Source organism: Sminthopsis crassicaudata, chromosome 1 (assembly GCF_048593235.1).
Source record: "Sminthopsis crassicaudata isolate SCR6 chromosome 1, ASM4859323v1, whole genome shotgun sequence".
NCBI lineage: Eukaryota > Metazoa > Chordata > Mammalia > Dasyuromorphia > Dasyuridae > Sminthopsis > Sminthopsis crassicaudata.
In genome coordinates, this window is record NC_133617.1 from 565,892,524 (window position 1) to 565,917,588 (window position 25,065).

General features: G+C 30.8%; 1 protein-coding gene across 2 annotated transcripts in view; it reads right to left on the minus strand.

Moving 5' to 3' along the window:
• RASA1 (RAS p21 protein activator 1) overlaps positions 1 to 25,065 on the minus strand; it is a 102,781-nt gene that overhangs the window by 18,189 nt on the left and 59,527 nt on the right. Inside the window, exons 10-21 of one of the 2 annotated variants that reach the window (XM_074282136.1) lie at positions 23,130 to 23,180; positions 21,077 to 21,197; positions 20,181 to 20,337; positions 17,885 to 17,972; positions 14,186 to 14,263; positions 9,125 to 9,282; positions 8,223 to 8,299; positions 5,256 to 5,428; positions 4,686 to 4,845; positions 3,447 to 3,589; positions 1,132 to 1,247; positions 257 to 343 (exon numbers count right to left, since the gene is read on the minus strand). In XM_074282136.1, coding sequence (XP_074138237.1) covers positions 257 to 343; positions 1,132 to 1,247; positions 3,447 to 3,589; positions 4,686 to 4,845; positions 5,256 to 5,428; positions 8,223 to 8,299; positions 9,125 to 9,282; positions 14,186 to 14,263; positions 17,885 to 17,972; positions 20,181 to 20,337; positions 21,077 to 21,197; positions 23,130 to 23,180 — 1,409 coding nt within the window. The remainder of the gene's footprint in view (positions 1 to 256; positions 344 to 1,131; positions 1,248 to 3,446; positions 3,590 to 4,685; positions 4,846 to 5,255; positions 5,429 to 8,222; positions 8,300 to 9,124; positions 9,283 to 14,185; positions 14,264 to 17,884; positions 17,973 to 20,180; positions 20,338 to 21,076; positions 21,198 to 23,129; positions 23,181 to 25,065) is intronic. The other variant, XM_074282137.1, reaches the window with a different exon arrangement.

Genomic DNA, 25,065 nt, shown 5'->3' on the forward strand with positions numbered 1-25,065 from the left:
AATCTGAAATAAGTTAATATCCACCCAAGACTAAGCTTTTAAAAACAAGATGCCTGATATGTCTGTGGAAATCCATACAAAAATGCAATAAATTAAATTCTAAGATAAAGTTGATGATTCAGAAAGAGTACTTAATACTATTCCAATATTGAATGAGAGGCCAAACTATGTAATTTATTTTTTAAAAATTGGGTTCTTTTTTCTTAGCTCCTTACTTATGAAAGTTATATGTTATAGAGGAATTGAAAATTCTTACCTAACAACTCTTGTTCTCATGGTTGTGTTCGTTGGCCATTTGTGTTGTACAGATTTCTGTAAACACCCATAAATATACCTCAATGTCCTGCCAAAATAACATAATTATGTTAATATATAAGATATGAGAAAATCTTTCTATGATGTAATTACTACACTTTAAAATAGAAATCACTTAACTCTTTATATATATTTATATATCATGTTATAAAATTTTTCTATCCAATTCAATCAACAAACATTTATTAAACACCTACAAGGCCCTATTCTAAAAACTAAGAATTTAAAAGCAAAAACAAAAAGAAAAATCCCTCTCCTCAAAGAGCTCACATTGTAGTGAAGATGCTTTTTAAGTTGTTGCACATAATGCTGTTGGTCTGAAGAAAACCCCATTTCTCCAAAAGCCAATGTCTGAAAAAGGCGAAAATCAACCAAGTTTTCAATCACTTTTTATTTTGATTTATATCATCTAGATTTTCCCTAATAAAAAATATTTTGCTACTTTTAGATTACTTTTATTTTAAATAAACAAAAATTTTTTGCTTTTTTGTTTGTTATAGAGAAATATGAGATATTTTTCTTTTAATCACAGTAATAAATAATATTTCTTCAACAAAGTGGTTGTCAGGAGACACTATGAAAACAAACAAACAAACAAAAGTATATAACTTCATCATCAATTATTTATTTACCTTTCCAACTCAGAGATGCAGGTTATATTATTTTTAAATGGAGAATACTTTTATAAGAATTTTTGTAAGGTACCTACTATTAAACAGAAAATGAAAAGAAAAACCATATCACCCACAGAGTGTAAGGTCTCTTTTTTTTTTAAGTATAGATTTATTTTAGAATTATAAACAAACATTAACTTACGGAGGCAAAATCTCTGCAGCCATGAATATTTTTTCCACAAGTTCTGAAAGTATGTTCAATAGGTGTACTAAGTTAGTGTTTACATCTTCATTTTTTTCTAACTTTGAAGGATTTAACTAAATAAAAGAAAAGAACCAATATAAATGTTTCTTGAAAAATGAAACTTCAGAGAGACTGCTACAACCAATAATTCTAAATTCTCTATAAAGTTCAATTTTTAAAAAAAATAATTTGCTCTAGACAAACAGTTGCTAATAACTTAAAGGCTGTTTACAAAAAAGTTGATGACAATTACAAAAGACATATTAATTTATCCCAACCCTAGAGGTTCTTCTGAATTAGAACTTAGAAGCATTTCCAGTCACTAACAGGATATATATAGTACTGATCTGCAAACTATTCCTCTTTGTATTGAGATATTGGGACACATCTATGGGGTAGGTTCTTTATCGATCAACAATCCAATCTAATATATTTGTTAAATATATGCACAGAATTGCAAACAGGAGAGTTGGTCGAACCTTCATTTTTACAGACTATAAAATCTTGCCTCTGAAAAATAATGGCTGTCTGACCCTATGCAAATCATTTGGCATTTCTGTGCCCCAGACAACTTTCTTAAAACTACAAAGTATAAGAAAAGTGCCAATCTGCAATGGCATTCAAGGAAGTTTCCTTTAAGGAGGTCCCTACAACTAATTAAACCAATATCAAGCATTTATTTAGTGACTATTCAGAGTCAACAAGCACTTATTATTTATTGTGCCAAGCACTGTGTCAGGACATAAAGAAAGATGAAAAAATTTTTAAAGTCCTTTCTCAGGGAGCTCATATTTTAATGGAGATACAATATGTTTCCCTAGTAGTCAATTTGAATTGGTAAATAGTTAAACTAACAAAATCACAGGTTCATAATTCTTTGCACCTCCAACCCCCCCCCAACAAAAACACCAGTACCACCTTATTTGACAACGAGCAAACGATTATTTACATTTATATATAACTTTAAGAATAATAAAAACTCAATGTGGTAGGAGAATATTATAAATATCTTCATTGTTCAGATGAAGAAACAAAGGCAGATATTAAGTGACTTGTCTACATATGATCATATGCTAGTAAGCAAAGAAACCAGAATTCAGGTTCAGGTTTTTCAATTTAAAGTCCAATATAGTCTTTCCACTAAACCCACTATATGTCCTAAAAAAGAAAAATCTATGAAATGGTAAGATTCTGGCATGGATTTAGATAGATTTAATGTCCAGTAAAGTTAAAGGCCCTGAGGACACTACATACACCACAACAGTACATGAAATATGTTCCAATTCTAAAAATACATACTTAGAACCTCGACAATATGATCCTGGATACATATCCTCTAACAGACTACCTTAAAAATTCTTAATCTTCTTTGAGTTATGTAGCACCTACTATGAGCCAGGAACTGTGCTGAACTTTATAAATATCTGATTTGAATTTCAAAATAACTCAGAGAGGTAGGTGGTATTGTGACTCACATGGACAATTGAGCAATGTGAGGAAAACAGGAGACTTGCTTATTATTAAGGGTTACATGAATAGTGTCTTGAGACCAGTTTTGAAATTAAAAAGATACAAAAAATAAAACCCTTTCATTTAGTGAATTTACAAAGCCAAGCAAAACAAGACACATCTTACTCTCTATCAAAGTTTGAAGGAAACCTATCTCAAAATGGATGCACTGCTTATTTATAAATTTCTTTTAGCAAATCATTATTTTACCTTGAATTTAATTATATAACTTTGAAAAACATTTTTAAATGCTTTGATTTTCAATTATCCTGACTAAAATAAAATTTAAAAACATGATTAAAATAATCTGATTCACAGATGACTAAACAGGCATATATAGATTTAGACATTTGATACTAAATTAAAAATGAAATAAGTTCCTTTTTGGTATCCTTAGTTAAACTTCTTCAGTGAATAGACCACTTCAAAAAGTAGCTTTGTGTGGATTTATTTTGAAATTACATCATGGAAACCTATATGTTATTCAAATTTTCAAAAAACTCAGAAAATTATTTATATAAAATCTTATAATAATTATTATTAAGGAAAATAAGAAAATGACATCAAAATTTTATGGTGCAATATTATAATCTTAACTAAAACATCTTTTTCCTGTTTTGGCATTCATTTTTGAAGATGTCTCACAATATAAATGCACATGATGTCTTATTTTAGAAAGATCACACATTTCTTTTAAAATACACATTATGCAATACATATTTGGCATTTCTGCAAAGAAAATACTGCAAATAATAAATTCTTACTTCACAAGACTGCTTGCTTTCCATTATCTTTAGAATAGTGTCTTTTAGAGCATGATGAACAAAACGTGTGGCTGTGGCTTTCATATACTGTTCCATCAAGGTGCTTGCAAGTGTGGTAGCTCGAAATAAGGTAGTAGCTTCATCTAAATGAATATTTTAAATGGAATGTGAATTTAAAAGTCTAATAATTTATGCTGAAGTACAATAATCATATCTACTAGGTCATTGTGGTTATTTAAAAAGCAAGCTGTATCATGAAAATCATATCATACATTCCTATAGAATTGTGCATGTACAAAGTACTTTTAATATCGATTATCTAGTCTTCCCAATTACAAGAGATAAATAGGCAAAAATCTTTTTTATTAAAAAACCCAGAACTGAAGAAGATAAGTAATCTTCTTACAGTCAGATAGTTAAGTGGCAGCAGAATAGAAACTAGGTCTTTAACTACACAGGTCTTTAACTACACAACACCTTGCTTAACACAATTAATGATCAAAAGAACCATTAATTATCGTCTACCTCTTCTGCAAAAACGTGTTACTGTAAAAAAGCAATTATCATCAAGGAAGAAGTGATTCCAAGAGCAAATTCTGAAGAAATCAGAATGGTGGGAAAAAATTTCATTAATGCCAATGAGGTTTTTAAATTGTACTGGAATGTCTAGATACACTATATGGATACCAGACTTAAGGAATTAAAGGTAGTACACAGCTGATATCCAAGCCTTTTGGATGTATGATGCTGAGCACAGAAGGTAATAAAACATGGTCCCTCCCTTAACACAGTTTTGAGAAACTCCTAAAGGAGAGAAGATGGGAACAAATGAGACTAACTATACGGTATATTATTACTGAGAAAAATAAAGTACTTAAAATATTCACATTTTATGATAGCAGTAAATAAATTTAACAGCTCTGAACCCAGTATGGGAAGTTAAGAGGTAAAATTTCAAGTAATCAAGAACAATAGCACTATTAATCTATCTAAAAGTTTTATCTCATTTGTTTTGTTTGGAAAAACCTTTCTGTAATGCTACTCATAATAATATAACACTATAGATATGAGAATAATGAGGTTTAAATAACAGCATAAGAAATAATTATGAGCTTTCATAATTGGTGAAAAAAATCGGAAACATGATGAAAGAGTAAACATTTATTCAAAGAGCAAAAAAAGTTACAAATCCTTTTCTAATTCCATTTTTTGAATGGTATTAACAAATACATACTGTACCTTCCATGCTTATTTCTCTGTCATTTAGTGTTCGTAACAACAACGATTCAAGCTTTTCATGAAGAAAAATCTTCAATAAGATGCTAGCCAATAGTGTTCGGTCCTGTCCACACACATGTGATAAAGCATAGACTACGTGAAGTTCTTTTTGCAGAATAAGCTGAGAAAGATATCAAAATACAAAACTGTTTAAAGTATATAATAACAACATCAAACAGTCTTAGGAGACTGAAAAAGAGAACATGATTTTGAGGCTACAATGACATAATTGTATCCATTTATATATAGCATATATACAATGTGTATAATAGTATACATTGTATGATATGCAGTATATATTGTGTAACTGAACAATTCATTAAAAATGGAAGAAATATGTGGCTACATATTCTAGTCTCTAAAACCCAACATCACAACTTTGCAAGGTTTTTATAACCTTACCTGGCTGTCATCATGCCCCTAAAATATGCAATCACTATACTTAAGTTAATAGATACTTTATTAAACACTTTAATGTTTCTATTAAATAATGCCTTCAAGGATAATTAGACTGGCAAAGCAATTTAATACCTCTTTAAATTCACTGTACTCTTCTTCTGGCATGATTTTCTCCATAGAATACCGTGCTCTGACACGTAAGGAGCCTGGTTCAATACCTTTTAACGGTATATGAGAACTGAGCTGGAACCATTCATCCGTCGCATGCCCTTTCTGTAACCGGCTCAACTGGCAGCGCATAAACACTTGGGAAGAAAAATATTGTTCAAAATCAAAAGATGTTGATGTCTTAAAAAATTCTGGCTTTCCCATTATGTCTCCACTGTTTTTACTATAAGTTTTAAACAAAATACAATGATGTCACAGACCTACCTATTTATAAAAAATGAAATTACATTTTCTGGGGACAAAATACCATTTACAAGCTAGCAGCAGATATAAACTTAACACTTAAAAAAGCTGTTCTAAGAACAGCTGCCATTTGCCTTCTGATGTTTTTAGTTGTACTGAAATGTACTCTGACTTTTAAAATGCATGTGTTGGTTTGTTTTCTGGAATAACAATAACTTTGACCTCATATTTATATAGTGCAAAATATTTATATACTTAACAATTATTTCCCCTCCTGCCATATTAATTAGGTAATAAGAACAAAATATTCCCCATTTTACATAAATGGAAACTGAAACTTACCCATTATATGGCTTACTCTGGGATTATGTACCACATGATATGGAAAAGACCAATTGCAAATCTAGGTCATTTTATTCCAAGTTCTATGCTTTTAAAATCTGTTTGGTCTATGAAAGTTTATGTCTACTGCTCATTTATAATGAACTTTATATAAAAGCTACAAAGACAGGAAGAAACATCCAGCACACTATTTTGTAGTTTTTTTTTTCCCTCTACTAATTTATTTTTATTATTTAAAGTTCCAGTTCAATTTTGAATATGAGTACAAAAATTTCACCAGCTCACAACATATAAGTTCTCTGTGTGCATTTATCTGTTTTTGGTTTATTTAGGAATGGAAATGTTTTGAAAACTGCATGAAAAATCTATAATCTTACTATTCAATTTATTAACTCTGATTAAAAAATATGATTAAATGATGATTTCCAATACTCATTAAATAGTCAATTAACACTATAAAATAGTAGCTTCAGGTAATAATGCAAAGAGTCTTAGTTGGGGTTACACCCATTAAAGGCAAATGAAACAAGCTTAGAACTTTTACAAGAGGAAAGATTCTAATTTAAAAAAAACTCAAGTGAGGTTACTCAATGACTTACTACTACTATTTTGCCCCTTTTGATGAAACAGCAGAAATTGTCAAATAATAAAATACAATTAAACTGTAAACAGTTTGGTTAAAATGTAGAGCCTCAAACGGATTATGATTAAATAGTCTGAAATAACAGGTGCCATATTTAAAATATTAAAAACATAGCTATCTTAATTGAATATACTATGTTGCAATGCTAATATTATATATGCATGTATATGTGTACATGTATACATATGTGATATATTTAATATAGTATAACTTTAACTTACTGAGGAACACATTACAAAGTAGAAGAGCTACCATTACTACTTGCTCCCAAGCTCAAAGAAAGAATAAGAATTATCAACTTGTTAGAGCCAATTTAAAAACACACATTGGAATTGCTAGTCTGTTAGATAATCTCTGGAACTAAAAATAAAATGTCCAATGACATCATTCCTTCCTCTGCTTTATTTTCTATGAGCCATGTATGGTGCCTTTTATTAATCCTTTTTGTCAACCACTATTTTATTTTGTTGCATTTCCCGCATATACAAATACGTTATTTGCTCAAATTTCTTGTGGTTTCCTTTTATGTACTATGGTTAAATAATAAATATTAATTTTTAGTTTTAAAATTGAGTAGTAATTAATCTAGGCAGCCAGGTGATGCAGTAAATGTGCCAAGTAGTAAGTAAGTAGTAAGTAGTAAGAGTGCCAAGCCTGGAGCCAGAAAGATTCTGAGTTCAAAACCAGCCTCATAGTTAAGTACTAGCTGTATGGCCTGGGGGAAGTCACTTAATCCTGTTTGTTTCAATTTCCTCATCTGTAAAATGAATTGAAAAAGGAAATGACAAACATATTCTAGGATCTTTGTCAAGAAAACTCCTAAAAGGATCATAAAATCAGACACAACTGAAATGACAGAACAAATCATCACTCTGATTCTTCCCTCACAATCCATAAAGAATAAAATCACCTCTCACAAAAAAAGGTGTCTACAAAAAACCAACCCAAAACAAAAAAACCCAGGAAATGTGCCTCAAATTAAAAAGAATGGGCAAAATAATATTCAAGGTGAAGCATTTTATGTTTACATATCAAGCCAGAGTTATCCCATTTATTCAACATAAAAATTCCAGATTAATACTTTTTGCCATTAATTCATACACTTCTCATATATGTAACTAATTTTTCATAAGTACCTACTGAAAGTAGTACAGCATAATTATTACAAAGAATTCTAGAACAGAAAAATAAGGAAATCACTTCTCTCTAAAAGTCAGTTTTCTTCATAAAAAATAGGGATGATGATGATAATAATACTTGCCCCACATACTTCAAAGAGTAGCAGTTAGTACCTGGGGTGAGGGGTGAAGATTAAAACTTAAAGCTCTATACAAATGTGAATTGTAATCATCATTATTTCATATGTAGTTAACTCAAGTTTTATCTAAGCTTATGTTAACTATATAGCCAGAATTGTTTACTTGACTTTAAGATAAAGTATAATTTCTATCATGGCTAAAATATACAATAAGCACCTAAAAGTTATTGTATAACTAATGTTATATAACTAATCTAAAATGAGCAAACAAACCACTAAGAGCAAATCAACTAAAATGGCTTCAGTCATATATGACAATATTAAGTTCAATAGTTAAAGCACATATTTACTTATTAAAAAACCTAACTTTCTTTTAAGATCAAACCTGTTAAAAATAAAGCATTCATGAAAATTTATTTGGGCATAGTTCTTTACATCAACTTACATATATCAGAATCTTTGCTCTTCTTTGTTTTGTTACTTAGACTTATTTCAAATCTATTGATATCTGGTGAGAGATCACTAGGAAAAAAAAAAGAATAAAAACAGACTGATATAAAAATATACAAGTTGGCACCATAATAATTTAACTCCTCTACCCAATCAATTAGATTTTAAAACAACTAGGAATGAAATGTTAAAATGGCACATGAAAGCTACTTTACAAATAAATATTCATCCTCAAATCCCTGTCAAATTCAAGATCTCCCAAAGTAATATTAATTCATGAATATAAGTGGTAAATAAATGTTGATTATACTCATGTACTAGGCAGCTAAGTGATTCAGTTCCTAGAACCAAGAAGATCAGTTCAGATGTAGCCTCTGACACTTACTAGCTACATGATCCATTGAAATTGTTTGCCTTAATCTACTGAAGAAAGAAATGCCAAATTACACTTGTATCTTTGCTAAGAAAACCCCAAGGACAGTATGTTCCACAGGGTCATGACAAGAATTAGATATGATTGAAGGATTAAACAATAATTTTTTTACTGAAGGACCTGTATAAACTTTTGTTTGTGCTAAATTTTTTTGAACTTATAAGACTAAAGGGAAGTAGTAGTGGGGGTGGAGGTGGAAATGGAAATGGAAGTGAAGGTGGTGATAATTAATAGTAGCAGCAGCAGTAGTAGCAGCAGCAGCAATACTACCAAATACTACCGGGAAGCTGAATTGTATACACAAATAAATAAAAGTGACCCGACAAAGGAATGTCATTTTCTTTTAAAAGCCAGTATTAAAATATCTCTCCCTTTATGCTGGTGATTTCAGGGATCATTAAATAAGTAAAAGCAAAGGGGGGGGGGGGGTAGAATTTTAGATTGAATAGCAAAACAAGACTTACTCAAAGACAAACTCTTCGGACCATACAGGGTTTTGTCCTTCTCTTGCATGTGTTTTTGCTACTTGAACACTATTCAGGTATATGTTACAATATGGATTAGTAAAATGTTTTACTGGAAGTTTATGAGCTTCTTCAACATGTAAAACAAGACTGCTAACCTAAAGAAAAAAAGATCTCATTTTAATAATAATACAGATCCAGAATATCATCACTTTAAGTTAATTGAAATTTTTACTTTCTTCTATTTTTCAAGAGACTTTCCCATTTCAAATGAAAATATTGACTTTAATCATATTTGTCCTTAGGAGTGTTATCATCAGATACAACATAGAATATAAAGAAATACTGACCAACTTCTCATGAAATAATACGTGTAAAATACTTTGTGAACCTTGAGATACCACATAAATGTTATCATCATTACTATTAGTTAAACAATCTTTCTACCTTAAAAAACAGACATAATTTCAAGTTAATTTCTTTTTAAAATGTTTGCTATCTTTAGAATAAAAATTGTCATACTCTTAAATAATAAAAAACGAATATTATTCTATATATACACAAAAAATTAGAAATATACAAACCCACCAATTTCCATTTCACATAAATTGTATTAAAAAAATTTCATGTAAAATAAATTACAAGATATAATTCATGTTGGTTTGTCTCTCCTCCTGGATACTCTGTTACTTTCTACAATTATTCCATCATTTTTATTATAGTGACCCTCTTTTCTTTCTTTTAAAATTTCTTTATTTACATATACCCCACCTCTTTTCTTTGAAAAATCCCTCAGAGTATGGGTATTGGTGGTAGTGGTCATTTCTTGTAAAAGTTAAAGCAAACAAATCACAGTTAATTAAAGGGAGGCATATTATTATTTATATCTTTCAAAAGTTGTTTAGTTTAAACATATTGTTATAGTTTTCCTGGTTCTGCACATTTCACTCTACAATATTTCATACAGATTTCTTAAGAAATTGACAGCATTTAGTCACTCTAAACTATAGGTAATTTTTTGTTGTTGTTGTTAAAAGCTTTTTTTCTGAATCAACTGATAATTATGTGACTTGCAGTTTTCGTTATTACTATCTCTATTATCTTACTATCTCTACTAAAGAATTTTCAAGTTGCATGCTTTGGGTTTATTTCAGATGTCTGGGAATGCTGTATTATTTTCTTTGAGTAAATTATTTTGGTGATTTTTTTCTTTGACCCATCAATTTTTTAGGATTAAATTTTTCAGTCTTCAATTAAAATTCAATTTTTTGTTCAAAGACTTATAAATTGTAATTTTTATAACACTGAAAATAGGAAAAACAATGTTATTATTTCTGCATTTGTTCATAAATTTTTTCATGGTAAAGTTTTAGAAAGGTGCCAAAATTATGCACAACTGAAACACATCTTTGTCACTTTTGAGGTATAAACAGCCATAAAGTGGCAAAGCTGTCATAATGATTCTAAAATTCTACTCAAGACTTTAATTTCTTATCTATTAGTTAAGATTTATCTGGATATGAAAGGAGCACTCTCATACACTGAAGTTTCCTATTATAATTTTGCTAATTCCTTTTAATTTTTTTCTTTAAGTATAATGTATTTTTCCCTGTTTATCCCCTTTAACAATATCTATTTTTACTGTTGCTTTGTGAGATCAGATCTGTTACCTTGACTTTTTTTTTCCCCCCCAAAAGTTGCTTCAAGATCTGTTTCAAGTCTCTGGGGTTTTCTGGCAAATATATTGGGTTTTGCTTTCTAATCCATTCTATCCTTTTACATTTTATTATTACCATGTTCACCTCCCCATATTGCATATTCATTTTCATAATTTTCTTTTTTCTTTCCTTTGTTTCTAATCCCTCTTTACAAACAGTACAGAAGTAAACAAGTGTGATCAATGCTAGTAATTCAATGAAATTAAAGAGATCTACTTCTATTCCATTGTACTGATTCTTCCCTTCTCCCAAAACTTAATCATTGGTTATTAATTTTTTTTTAATCTTTGTACAAGCCAAATTTTTCTTTATTTCAAACATTTTAGAGTGGGTTTTTTTTTTTACCTATTAATTATTCTCAATACTAGATTTCCTCTTAACCAACCTTTCCTTCAGTCAAGAATTTAATGTATTTCAATAACTTAAATGCTTATGTTTTCAACCCTGTTTTATCCAGTTTAGATAAGAGTAAAAGTAATGTGGTGCTCACTTCTCTCTTCCCTTTTGTGTACTCTTCTCATTCACCTAGGAGAAATAGTAAGCCCTGTCCCAAATTATTTCCCTTTTTGTCCATTTTTTTACATTTTTGGCTTTTTTTTTTTTTTTTTTTTAATAATTTCCTCTATGACCCTTAAAGACCTGAAGGACATTTGACTCCTATTTGAATACAAATTTTTCATGTTCTCTATTCCTTTCCCATTTGTCTAAATATATTTGCCTTTCTTGGTTTTTCTTAATTCCCATATTTGCATTTTGGTCTTTCTACTCAGATCTGATATTTTCATATGAAAACAAGATTGCTAATTTAATTAAAGGCACATTTTATTCCTTGTAGAATTATACTCAGTTTTGCAAGTTAATTTTGGTTGTTAGTCTCTATCTTTTGTATTCTGGAATAGCATATTCACGATTTCCTCTATCTAATCATGTAATTATAAAGTCTTATGTCATTCTAATTATAATTCCTTAGTATTTTATGATTTCTTGATATATCATATTCAAGTTTCTTTTGCTATTGTTTATATTTATGAACTTTCAGTAGTTTGAAGATTCTTGAATTCTTTCAATTGTCATCCAGTGTTTTGATTTTATTCAAATATTTTCTATTGCCTTGTTGTGTCAAGATTTGGTTGGTCTATTCTAATTTTCAAGGAACCCAGTTTGGGAGTATGTTTTTTTACTTTATGTTCAAAGACATTATCTCTAATCCCTCCCACTCCCACCCCCTGTCCATGACTTTCATTGCATTTATAATATCTTGTTCCACTTTTTCTAGGAATTCTTAAAATGCTTCTGTGCAATCTATTTTAGTCTTTTAGGCCTGCTCATAGTTGTGGACTTAATTCTCTTTCCTATCAGACAATTCTTGAACCCATAAAATTTCTTCATAATGTCTTAATATCTTCTGTTTAGCCTCAATTCTTGATTTGGGACACAGTCTAGGAAGAGGCTCATTGAAGAGGCTTCATCATTGGATGGGAGTGGAGGACCCTGTTCCTCACCTTACTGGTATCTACTTTCCCTGGTTTGTCTGCTCTCTGTGCTTCTAATAAGGTCTCTCTAAGGAACTGTCCCTAAGTAGGACATAAGATCATCATAATGATTTTATATTCCATCCTGGAACTTCCCTGTCGGGGTATTATTGCTTCCCCCCTTCCCCCCAGTCCTTAGGGATGACTTTTGTTCCTTCCAAGGTTTCCCTGTTTGGAAGCTGATGATTACTGTGCTTTCCAGGGCTATCCAATTCATAGTGTAGTCATGAATTATAGGTATTTTTACTTGTATTTTTGTTGGGTTTCTCTGGCAAAATTCCTCTTTCAGTAAATGTAATGGGTGTTTTTGTGCATACCTAATCTGGATAAAGAAGTTTACTGATGTTTCTCTATGTATTTATTGTTATTTGACCTGGTGCTCCTACTACATAGCATTGCAGAAATAAAAATGGAACAGTTCAAACTCCTCTATGACATACCAATGACTATATCCATCTTATTCAGAAGTCCCCTAAAATTTTTCACAAGATGCTCCATCTATTTTCTCATGAAGATATATAATATGCTTTCTAACAACAGAATATATATAAAGAGGAAATGAAGCACTAAAGAAATGATCTCACAATAGTTATATGTTTTCTGGAAGGAAAAAAAATTCCTTTGCTATAAAAATAAGAGTATACTTGTCAAGAATTAATAGTAAATTCATGGATAGTTAGATGGGACAGTGGATAGAACACTAGCCCTGGAATAAGGCAGAGCTGAGCTCAAATACAATCTCAGACACTTAACACTTCCTAGCTGTGTGACCCAGGGCAAGTCACTTAATCTCAATTGCCTCGAAAAACAAAACAAATAGCAAATTTAGAGGTCACAGAACTATTAAATATTAACTAAAGTAATACCCTCAATCTCTAGGAAAAAATTCCAAAGATGATATCATGCAAACTCTATATGCATACCAGATCACACTGTGGATAGAATCCTAGGTCTTGAGCCAGGAAAACTCATCTTAATAAGTTCAAATCTGGCTTCAGACACTTTCTAGCTATGTTACCCTGGACAAATCACTTAAACCTCTTTGCCTCAGTACTTCACCTATAGAATGAGTTAGGGAAGGGAATGGGAAATCATTTCAGTATCTTTGCAAAGAAAACAAAATTATGAGATGTACTAGAAAGTCCTTGAGGATCACAAAGAATCTCAACCAAGATCCATGTGAATATCTTTAAAAAAAAAAAAAAAGTTAATTTTATTTTTGAAAATAAGTTGATAATAATTAAAATAACATTTCGGCTTCAATAAAGAAAATGGATAATTCTTTTTAGCTACAACTATCAAAAATTATAAACAAATTATAGTTCAACAAATTATAAACTAGTCCAAATATAGCTTAATAAACTAAAATTAAACAATCCTGTAACAGAGATTTAGTTAAAATCTTAATTTTAGACAATGAAATTAATTTTCCAACAAGTAAAAACTAATGGATACTTTCTAATGTGTGTTTACTTCATGTTATTAAAAAATGATTAAAAAAGAAAAAAGAAAAAAATCTAGGAATAATTTACTTAAACTATCTAGATCTCCTTGTGTTTGAATAGGATCTCTAAAATAGTAAAAAAACAAAACAAAACAAAAAATAAAAGCAGCTATAATTAAAACTTCAAAGAATAAAAAGATAACAAAATATTATTCTCCCAAGCCTAGGTGCTATAGGATATTTGAAGGATATCAGTTTTCACAACTATATTTTACAAGTTATATTTAGATAAAATTAGATAAATTTTCAAAATATAGTATGCTTGAAATTGCAATTAATAAGTCAAATGAAAACTAAAATGCTTTACCTGACGTAGGCGTTTGTTAGATGTTCCTGGACTAGTTTTTCGTAAATTGCAAAATGTCTGTAGGCCTTTCATCCACTCCTGCCAAAAAAAAAAAAAAACAAAAAAAAACACCCCAATATTTCAAAGTAAGTACATTTTTAATATGTACATTTGGCATCTAACACCAATTCAATATTAACAACTTAATTTATAACACAATGTGATATAAGTATTTTTTTTTCCTTTTTTGCTTCTACATCACAATCTCAAATATACTTTGATGTGTGTACACACATATGCATATGTACACACTTTAAAGGCATATATGTATCAAAAATATGTCCACATATTCAACTTTTTAAAAATGATATACATCAAAAGGCTTTTTAAAAGCAAATATTAAATAGAAAATAATCACTATTGCAATTATAGCTCATAAAAAATTTTAGTTTAATTTTCTTAACGAATGAACCAGTACTTATTTTAACTAAGTAAATATAATTTTGGATAAAAGTAAAGCAGTTAAACTGTTAAAACAGCTAAAGCTGTTTTTCTTCCCAGATTATTTTTACCTTCCAAATACAATTCTTCCTTTGCAACAACAACAACAACAAAATTTGGTTCTGCACATACACATTGTACCTAGGACATACTATAAGATATTTAATATGAATGGGAATGCCTGCCATCTACGGGAGTGGGTAGAGGGAAGGAGGGGAAAAATTTGGAACAGAAGGGAGTACAAGGGATAATGTTATAAAAAAAAAATTACCTATGCATATGTCAAAAAAATGTTATAATTATAAAATTAATTTTAAAAATTTAAAAAAAATTTTTAAAAAAGAAAGAAAACAGCTAAAGCTTGAGGGTGTGTGTGTGTGTGTGACAGAGACAGATAGACTGTATGTGCACAATGTTAAATTACAAAGCAAACTGATGAAATAACCATCTTAACTTTTATTATTAAACAATACAGAATTTATTAAATACATTATTATAGTTATATATATCGTTTTATATATATGTATATATATAATACTATATATTTATTAAATACATTACTATACTATAGTATAAAGTTTGTTTTTTATTTACTGTTTCACTTACTGTCTTAAAAAACAAATTTTTAACTAAAACTGGAAAGGTTAGAATAAATTTAAAGTATTATAAGCTGAAGCAGCTCTCCTGGTTTTGGTATTCAATCTAAAGTATAGTTTTACTTCAACAACTTTCAAATATAAGATGCTCTGGGGAAGGGAACTAACAGCTTTGTGCTTATTAAAAAATAATAAGTACAAATATTTCACTGTGGATTACAAATTTCTAGAAAGGTATTTTTGTTTTGCTTTTTTTTTTTAAGTTAGCCACATCTTGAGTTTGGAAGCTATTTCAGTGAGTTTTCTTGAGCTGTGTCAATGTCTAAGGTAAAATCGCTGCAATAGATCAGAGAGCAAAGAATGAAAATAAAAAATTCAAAAGTTCACCAATTATCTAACAGAAATCTGAAAATAATCACATACTGCAGAGAAGTTACTAAGGAGCAAGGGAAAAAAAGATTGTAAATGCAATGGAAGAAAAATTACAGAACTGGCTATCCACATAATCATGTGACATGCGAAACTTACACAGAGTTGTCCTCAGGATATGAGGAATATCTTCACATAGAAAGAGGGAACATGGTAAAGTGATTAAAGCAGAGGATCCAGAGATGCTGGGCTCTATTCCTAACTCCACTTTTAACATTTGCGACACTGAACAAGTCAACTAAGTTTTCTGTGCCCCAGTTTTTCCCATCTGCAAAATAGGGATATATATACCTCAAGAGAGATATTGTACAAGTTTGATTTTTGTACAGCTGCTACAAAAATACAAAGTATTTTAGTTAACTGAGAAGTTCTACAAAGACCCAAGAGAGAAAACTTGAAATATAAAAAGAAAACGTTCATTTCAGGACTAATAGTTTTTCATACTCTATAAAGATTTTTAAAAATAGTTTGTTCTGTTTTTTGATGTGAATCCATATCATACACAGGCTCAAAACATGATGTGCAGTTAAGAGAATCATTCTCACTGTCCCCAGGGGATTGTCAGTATATATTATTAGTACTTCAGTTTTACACAGTCACCTCCCTGTTAACCATTTTCAGTTTACATCTTCCACAGAGCATCAAATATTCACAAGTAGTCAAAAGTAGAGCTATACCTAAATTATATATTTCATAATAATGGTACTTTAAAGTTACTCTTTTATGAGAAAATTTTTTTTTAAGAGAAATTAGATCTTTCAGCAACAATATTCCTTCATTTAAAACCGGTACACTGGTTTTTGAACATATACATACATAACTATGCATTACATGTATATAATCCTTAAAATGTTAAAGTTAGAGGAGACAGAGGTAAAGAAAAATTCTGAAGATATGTATACATACATACATACACACACACACACACACACACACACACACACACACACACACACACACACACAAAAGCCAAGCATATTTTCTTCCTAATGACCAGAATTCTACTTTAAATACCTGGATTTGAACCCAGGAAAAAAGTACACGATCTACAACAAAGCTAGCTGGCTTGCTTCTAACTGTCCTGTGCTGAAAATATTAAAGAATTTTTTCTAGTACAGATATAATTAAAATGAGCACTTACTTCAAAATTGTATAAATTTATTTTCTAAAATAGGTGTGGGAAATATCCCGCCTGCAGGCCTTAAATGGCCCACAAAATTATTTGTTCTGGACCAGCCAAGTCAACCACAGTTCCAGCCATACATTAAGAGGTGGGTTAATTAAATGTTTGACCAAGTAAATATAGTGGGCTAATGTAAGGGGCCTTTAAATGGGTGCCACAGCAAATCGGGAGATTGAGTGGTCCGGAAGTAATTTCTGTGGATATTAGGACTGCCCTTGGGTGGGATCCTGGCCATATTGAGATAGCTTCCTAATGGGTGACTCTCTCGCTGATTGGCTGTGTGTGTGACCTCACAGGCCCTATGTAAGCCCACTGCAGGCAGCAATCGCTCTCTTTCACCTGGCGTTCTTCACCCTGGCTCCCTAGCCTGGGTGGCCAAGCCAAGATGGGTAGCCAAAAGAGGTAAGGGTTTTAGTAGTGAACACATGGGTCTTCTGACCAGGTGTTCACTCGGGAACCAACAAGTCAGGGCATCAGTTAGGGCATTATGTAAGTAGGTATAATAAAGGCTTTTAAGATTACACGTGGCTGTTCTTGAGTGTGCTACCGGTTATTAAGCTATAGATTCAAGAGATTGTGGCCAGAGACCTTTGAAGGCCTCAGAGGAGGCGAGCCGGGTAGAGTTCACACTGCTAAGCACAGTAGTCAAAGGTACTCTGGTGGGTCTAGGACAGACTAGTAATTGTAACTGCCAAGAGAGCACGTTACAGGCTAATTTTTAAGTTAATAATTTTTTTGATTCATAAATGATGTTATAAATATCCAAATGGTCCTTAGCAGAAAAAAGGTTCCCCACCCCTGTTCTAAAAGGAAGAGAAATAATTCATTTCTCACTAGCTATTCCACTAAATAAATTACAGTAAAAAGTCCTCCTTTTCTTTACTTGCAATAAAATATAAGAAAGTTCCTTGTTTTTCTTACATTATTTGAGGGAGTTCACCCAAATGAACAAAATATGAAACATTCTAATACATAAAATTTTACAGTAGAGAGAGAAAAAAAATTTCTCACCTGTGCTTGCTCTGGAGTCTCTCCTGCAAAGTAAAAGATGTAATGCTCTTCACTAAAGTGCTGAACTACTATCTGAAAACAGTTTGGCCTTTAAAAATATAAAACAAACAAAAAAAAAATTATTGGAAAAAATTTTTTTCAAGTGATATAATTACATATACTGCTACTTCACTCATAAAAATGTTCAAACTTTTAAAAGTAAACACTTAAAAAATGATGAAATAGAGGCAGCAACCCAATGAACTTTTCTAACATTCCTCTCCAAATAACTTTAAAATAACTCCTTAGATAGAACTGCAGAACGACAGTCACTAAAATGTGAAGACTTTTTGAGTATTGGACAACTTAGGAGGTAAGGTAAGAAGTAGTTTGTGATCTTAGGGTGAAGATTGGGATAGTGGCAAAGACAATTTTGGGAGCTCTCACCCCAAAGTTAAAAAGGGGAAATTGGACAATTAGTCAGAAAGAAAGTACTAGCGCCTTGGGTGCTGTTGGTACTGATTGACAAATCTATTATCCACACACAGTTTTGACTAATTCTAGCGCTGAAACACTTGTGGTTGGTCCTAAGAAACAGAAGACCTGGTACAGTTTCAAGGAAAGAGCACAGCAGGGCAGTGACCATCCTTCTCACCAGATTACACCCCAAACATAGCAAAAAAGCCTAAATGATTTTTATTTAAAATTTTGGCAATTTTAGCATCAAACAAATAGGGGAAAAAAATTACTATAAAAAGCTACATTTAAAATAGCAAAGACCAAGACAAACTCAGAAGTTGTTCCATAGAACATACATTGTTGTATGTGAAAATTATTACATCCAAAGTCGCAATAAAAGAATTACAATTGGACACCAGCTCAAAAAAGAATTCTTTGGAAGAGTTAATGAAAAATATAAGTGTATTTGAAGAAAAATTAGAAAAAGAAATGATAGTGATACCAAAAAAAAATTATGAAAAAGGAATTAACAGATTGGTAAAAAAGGAACAAAAAAACATTTAAGAAAATAAGTCAAAAAACAAAATTGGCCTAATGATAAGAGGTGAAAAAAAAAATCACTGATTGAAATAAAATTTACACAAATGAAAGAAGTAGAATTCAACATGGAAAAGGAGATACAAAAGTTCACTGAAGAAAAAAATCTAAAAATCAGAATTGGACAAATGGAAGCTAATGATTTCAAGAGACATCTAGAAACAAAAGTCAATGGGGCAACTAGGTGGCGTAGTGGATTGAGTACCAGTCCTGAAGTCAGGAGGATCCGAGTTCAAATCTGGTCTCAGACACTTAACACTTCCTAGTTGTATGACTCTGGACAAGTCATTTAACCCCAATTGCTTCAGACAAAAAAAAAAAAAAAAAAAAAATCAAAACAAAACAAAGAACCAAATAAAAGTCAAAAAGATGAAAAAATAATATGAAATATTTCATTGGAATAACTGAGCTGGAAAATAAATTGAGGAGAAATAATTTAAGAATTATTGGATTACCTGAAAGCCAAAATCACAAGAAAATGGGGGAAAAGAGGCTAGACATCATACTTCAAGAAACTATCAAGGAAAATTGTCCTGAAACTATATAACAAAAAAAAAAAAAAAATTGAAAGAATCCACTAACTATCTCTATAAAGAGACCAAAATGAAAACTCCCATGAATGTTACAGTCAAATTTCAGAACTCCACAATCTAAAAGAAAATATTCCAAATAAGCAGAAAGAAATAATTCAAATATGATCCTGGAGGGCGCAAAGGAGTTGAAATAACAACTAAGAATAATCTAAAGAATAAGAAACCAGAAAAACTGAACATAATTTTTCAATTAATCTTTTCAGGAGTATTGTAATTTTGATCAACTATGAAAGACTTAGGTACTCTGGATCAATATAATGATTGCAGGCAATTGATCATGACTCATGATGAAAATTGCTATGCATCGCCAGAGAATTGATCAATTATGCGAGTACAGACTGAAAAACAAAAACAATAAATACATTTGGAATTATATGTTATAAACGTCACTGAGAAAGGAGTATATACATAGAGGGTTCAGACAGGGCCTAAGGACACTCAAATCTCAATAAAACAATACTACCTTTCCCATTCCCTTTGCCATCTATCCACATATCCTTTCCACCAAAGTGACAGAGATCAAAGAGAATGAGAGCTGAGACAAGGCCACTGGATAGAAGAATTAACAAACTTTTGGTGAGGAGTTATGGGAGAAGGGAGCAGAGTGCTAATGGTAGTAACGGAATGAAAATTCCATAAAACATAAATAAGGAAAAAAGTTATCTTACCGGCCAAACAGACTATCATGAACAACATAGACAGAACAAACACTGAGATCTATTAATCCTTTTGGTTTTGTGGCTCGTTTTTCACTTTCAAAATAAATAAGCTGAGCATCATTTCCTTCTAAGATGAAATATAAATTTTTCCACCGTTTTCCTTTGCCTGCCCAAAAAAAGGTAATTATTTTCATCTTTTCCCAATTAGAGGTTAAAAGTCAAGCAACTAAAAAGACAAATTAAATATTTGTTCAACAAAATTTTTTAAACCCTACTGAAATTTTAAGTTGTTCTTTCTAAATTTTAATCTTGTATATAGAAAATACAGTATATATAGAAAATTACAGAATGAATAAAAATGCCTAGAAACATCTTCAATATATCCTCTAATCAAAACATTTGGTGATTACAAATTGTCTTATGTTTTTAAAGTTCTCTGTTAACACAAAAATAAGTTTTCTTTAGCATTAGAGAAATAGTTAAAAAAAGATCTCTACCTTATATTAGCTTTCCACCCCCCCATATTTTAATATAAGTAAATGTTTAAAAATCTTAATGAGCCAATCTATATGTAAGCATTTCAAGAGTAATAATAAGGACCAGTATTTTGCATATAAGGGGATGTTCCCTGCAAAAACTGAAACAAACACTTTTGTTGGCATTCAAGACTACCATATTCTCCTTAAAGCTAGAGGTAAGAGACTTGGAAATATACAAATTTGTTCTTCAAACCCTGGATTGGAGAACTGGGCTTAAGATACTTAAGGAGTTTTATTTACAACCTTTATACTTTAAAAAAAAAAATCAGTATTACAAAAGTATACTTAATAAACTTTCATTTTGTGTCTAATATGACTCACTTTAAAATAAAAATAGTTTAAAATATAATGAAAAATAATACTTACTCTTTTTCAGAAGATAGCCTTTTTTAACAATATTTTTATAAAAGGCATCCTTTGTTTTGCGACGAATTGTATTGTAGATTTCTTTGCCATCTACCGAATCATTAAGTACTTGTTCTTGATGCTGATTTAAAAAAATAAAAGTATACATATAAATGTCTCTCAAATTTTGGTGAATCCAAGATAAATCTATGAAGTGGATATATGTGCCCTCAATTAAAAAAACAAACAAACAAACAAAAAAACATGTCATATTCTAAAATTGCATAATAAATCGAAGAGAGGCTTCATAAATTCTTGTTTTTCAAAGTTGGAAAAGCTCTTAAATATAATGAGTAACCCATGAAAATATTTTAATTTACAAAATAACATGATACAATGAAGCTCCCATTTACAATTTCTTGGGAACACACGTATTACTCAAGCAAAGCAATGTAAATTTTATAATCAGGGAAATGTATAAATGAAAGAAAAGATAGGCTGGTCACTTTGGAAAAACTAGGGATAGCTACTGAACTTCATTATAACCTTGAATAGTGAGGAAGGTCCACATGATGGACTGTCAGTAGTGAATTTACAGAAGGACAGATAGGTGGGCAAGAACAAAGTTGGCAGCTTTATTACTGGAAGGAGTATCCATAGCAGTGAAATATCTGATCTACTGGTATGTGGGAATAGACTTAATCTAAGGAAACCAGCATAATTAGACTAAAGAGGAAAAATGGAAAAAAGCCAGGTACAACTTTAGTTTTCCCAGATTAAATTGTCTATCTACTGAAATATAATTGCATAAATTTGTGTTCATTAGCGTTTATTTCATTAGTGATGTCAGACCGTTTTCTTACAATTATATTTTGTACTTTTATCTTATATAATCCCTGAGAAAGCATATACCAGATAAATCAAACCACCATGACCAATTTGTCCAAAATCTCTCTCTAGCCCCTAATAAGAACCCAGTACACCAAATCTAAGGAATAACTCTATCTCCCAAACTACCAGACTTGCTTCCAGTTTAGCCACCACAGCCACCATTATGTGAGAAATCCCTGTGGAGGGGATTGACTGGATCTGGAATCTTTCTCATTCTAGAATCTACTATATTTAACAAAGCACAATTTAAGTCACTCCTTCATTTAACCACTAGAGAAAAGTAGCAATGGCTCGCTTAGCCCTTACTAGTCAGACAATAGGCCTCTCATGTAAACCAAGATTCATTCAACACCAGAATATAGTTTCAAGTCTAGGTTATACTGTAACACATGTAAAATGTATGGGATTGCCTGTCATCTAGGGGAGGGAGGGGAAAATTTGAAAAAGTGAATACAAGGGATAATGTTATTAAAAAAATTACTCATGCATATATACTGTCAAAAAAAATTTTATAATTATAAAAATTTAAAAAATAATAATAAAATTAAATTAAAAAATCAACAACCAAAAAAAAAAAAAAAAAAAAAAGAATATAGTATCAAATCTTCTTAAAGCTAGGGTATTTCTCCCAAACCAGCAGCTCAGAAACAAATTAAAATGGAAGTCAAAGCCAAATGATTTTTACATGTCATCCCCTACCATCTTGATAAAGCAAAGGTAAAGTAGTGAGTTTGATTAGTTGCCTAAGGACCCAATTATTATGTATTTACAAACTCAGATCACGGACTAAAATTCAACTTCAGATATTTTAATACCTTTACCCTTGGTATCTGGAGACAGAAAATATTGATGATGTACTTTACCATTCAACTCCACACCTTTACTCTTTCAATCTCTGTGATTGTCATCTTTTAAGGCCCTTAATACCTGCTCACTCCCCTATCTCTCCCCTATATTATTTTAGCCATACTCTTTCCTAGGCCCTACTACTTATGTCCCTCTACTTCCTATTGTATTTTTAAACAAAGCTACCTCCCTCCCCCTCCATTCACCAAAATCAGATTTTAATTACAAAATATTCTGATTGTTGCTTCTCAGTCACCCTCCTGCTCAGTAAGGGTCAATAGCCCCCCTAAATTGGTCTTAGGCCCTCTTGTTTCTCTGTCCCCCAGGTCTCAACTACCTCTCTGTAGATCCTTTCTTTTTTTTCTTTAGCAGACGTCAAAACATTTACCTTGAAATATAAAAGGGAAAAAAAATAAGCATTCATGAATAAAACCTTTATTGTATTTTTAAAAATAAAATAATTTAGAAAAATGAAGATTCCTCCCCCCCTAAAAAAAAAATGAAAAAAAGGTAAAAACACTATTATTTATATTCAAGAGCACCTTAAAGAGTTTCAGGATAAGCTTTCAATGTCAGAGAAGCTATGTGAGCTAAAGAATTTCCATGAACAAATCCTAAATCAAGTTTTTTAATTATACAGGTGTAGAGTCTACTTTTCCCTTCCTGACTATCAATTCTTATGGAATATTTGTTCTCCCTTCTTTTGCTTTTGTTCAAGGTTTAATTCCTTATCACAATAGTAAATAATTCCCACCATTCTCAATTTTCCATATAACTTAAGTCTAGTCTCTCGTACTCTATGGTGACACAGTCTTAGGGGAAAAGAATCAAATTTTCTACTATGAAGTTATTTTAAAGAAAAATACTAATTTCCGTTCAATTTCTTCCAATATAAACACATTAAATACTACAGCATTATTTTTCTACCTTTAAAAAAATTTAATACACTTTTTAGGGAGCATTTTCTGACAAAAGTTTATTTACAAAAATTTCAAATACTTTCGTTTTAAAATTGCAATATTTATTACTATTACTGTCCTCTTACTAGTAGTGTTTAATACTAGATACAATAGCATTTGGTAAGATTCATCTAAGGATGAATTCAGCTCATGAGAACATGGAAAGAAAGGCACAATAATTCTTTCAAGGATTAGCAAACTGTTACATTATTATTATAATAAAAAAAATCAGTGCCTTTCAAACTGCTAATTTTGCAGAATTTTAGATCTGGAAAAGAAATTTTGCAGATCATTTTTTAGAGACTCCCTCATTTTACAGCTTGAGGAAAATTAGATACTGAGAGGGCAAGTGACTTTTCCAAAGCTATATCACTGGTTAAAAGTTAGATGTAGAACTTAGGTCTCCTGATTACCAGTTCTGTGCACTAACTGGACAAGTATCAGATAAGAAACCTAGAATATTCTCAAACCAGATCTCAATTTAAGTTTAAAACTGATAATTCAAGTTTCTCACTAATAAAGATCTGCATAACATTTCTATGATGCAAATATTTAAAGTAGATACCAAGAACATTTTTTAAAATTATGAATTTTATAAATTGAAAGAGGGCTTTCCTTTCGAACCACTTTAAATAGAATTTGATAAATGTAGTTCCTGTGGCCATAATTCCAAATTAGTTTCAAAATACAAACAGGTGATTCAGGTTTCCTATCATGAATGAACCTTTGCAATTCTTCATGTTGGTGCTTAGTACCATTTCTCTATATGAGAACAAAAGATTTAGAATGCAAATATGATCTGGCACTAATCTTAAACAGAATTTTAGAATAGTACAACCGGAAGGAAAGAGATTTAGACATAATCTTTTTTATTTCAAAGTATTTGGTAATTAATATTCACACCTTTCTCTTTTTTAAATCATTCTTTAGCAAAAAAAGATTTAAAACAATGTGTCTGTTGAAATTTCATTGACTTTTTTTGGGGGGTGGAGGGAACAAGTTATGTAAAAGTAATCTATGGTGCCAGTTTTATACTTTTTGTAAAATAAATCATTAATGCATATCACAAAAAAATATCAGCTAATCTACTCCCAAAGCTTTAAGGTGCCATTCAATTTCCTCATCAGAAACTATAGGTGCTTTTGATGTAGTTGCAGATATAGCTGCTGAAGATGCTTCAGTCATCTTTACAGAGATTTCAATTCCAATTTCATCAAACGCCTAATTCATAATATCCTAGCTTTCTTTTTCATCATCAAATCCACCAAAAATGTCATCTAGTGATTTCAGAAAAGCCTGGAGAGACTTACATGA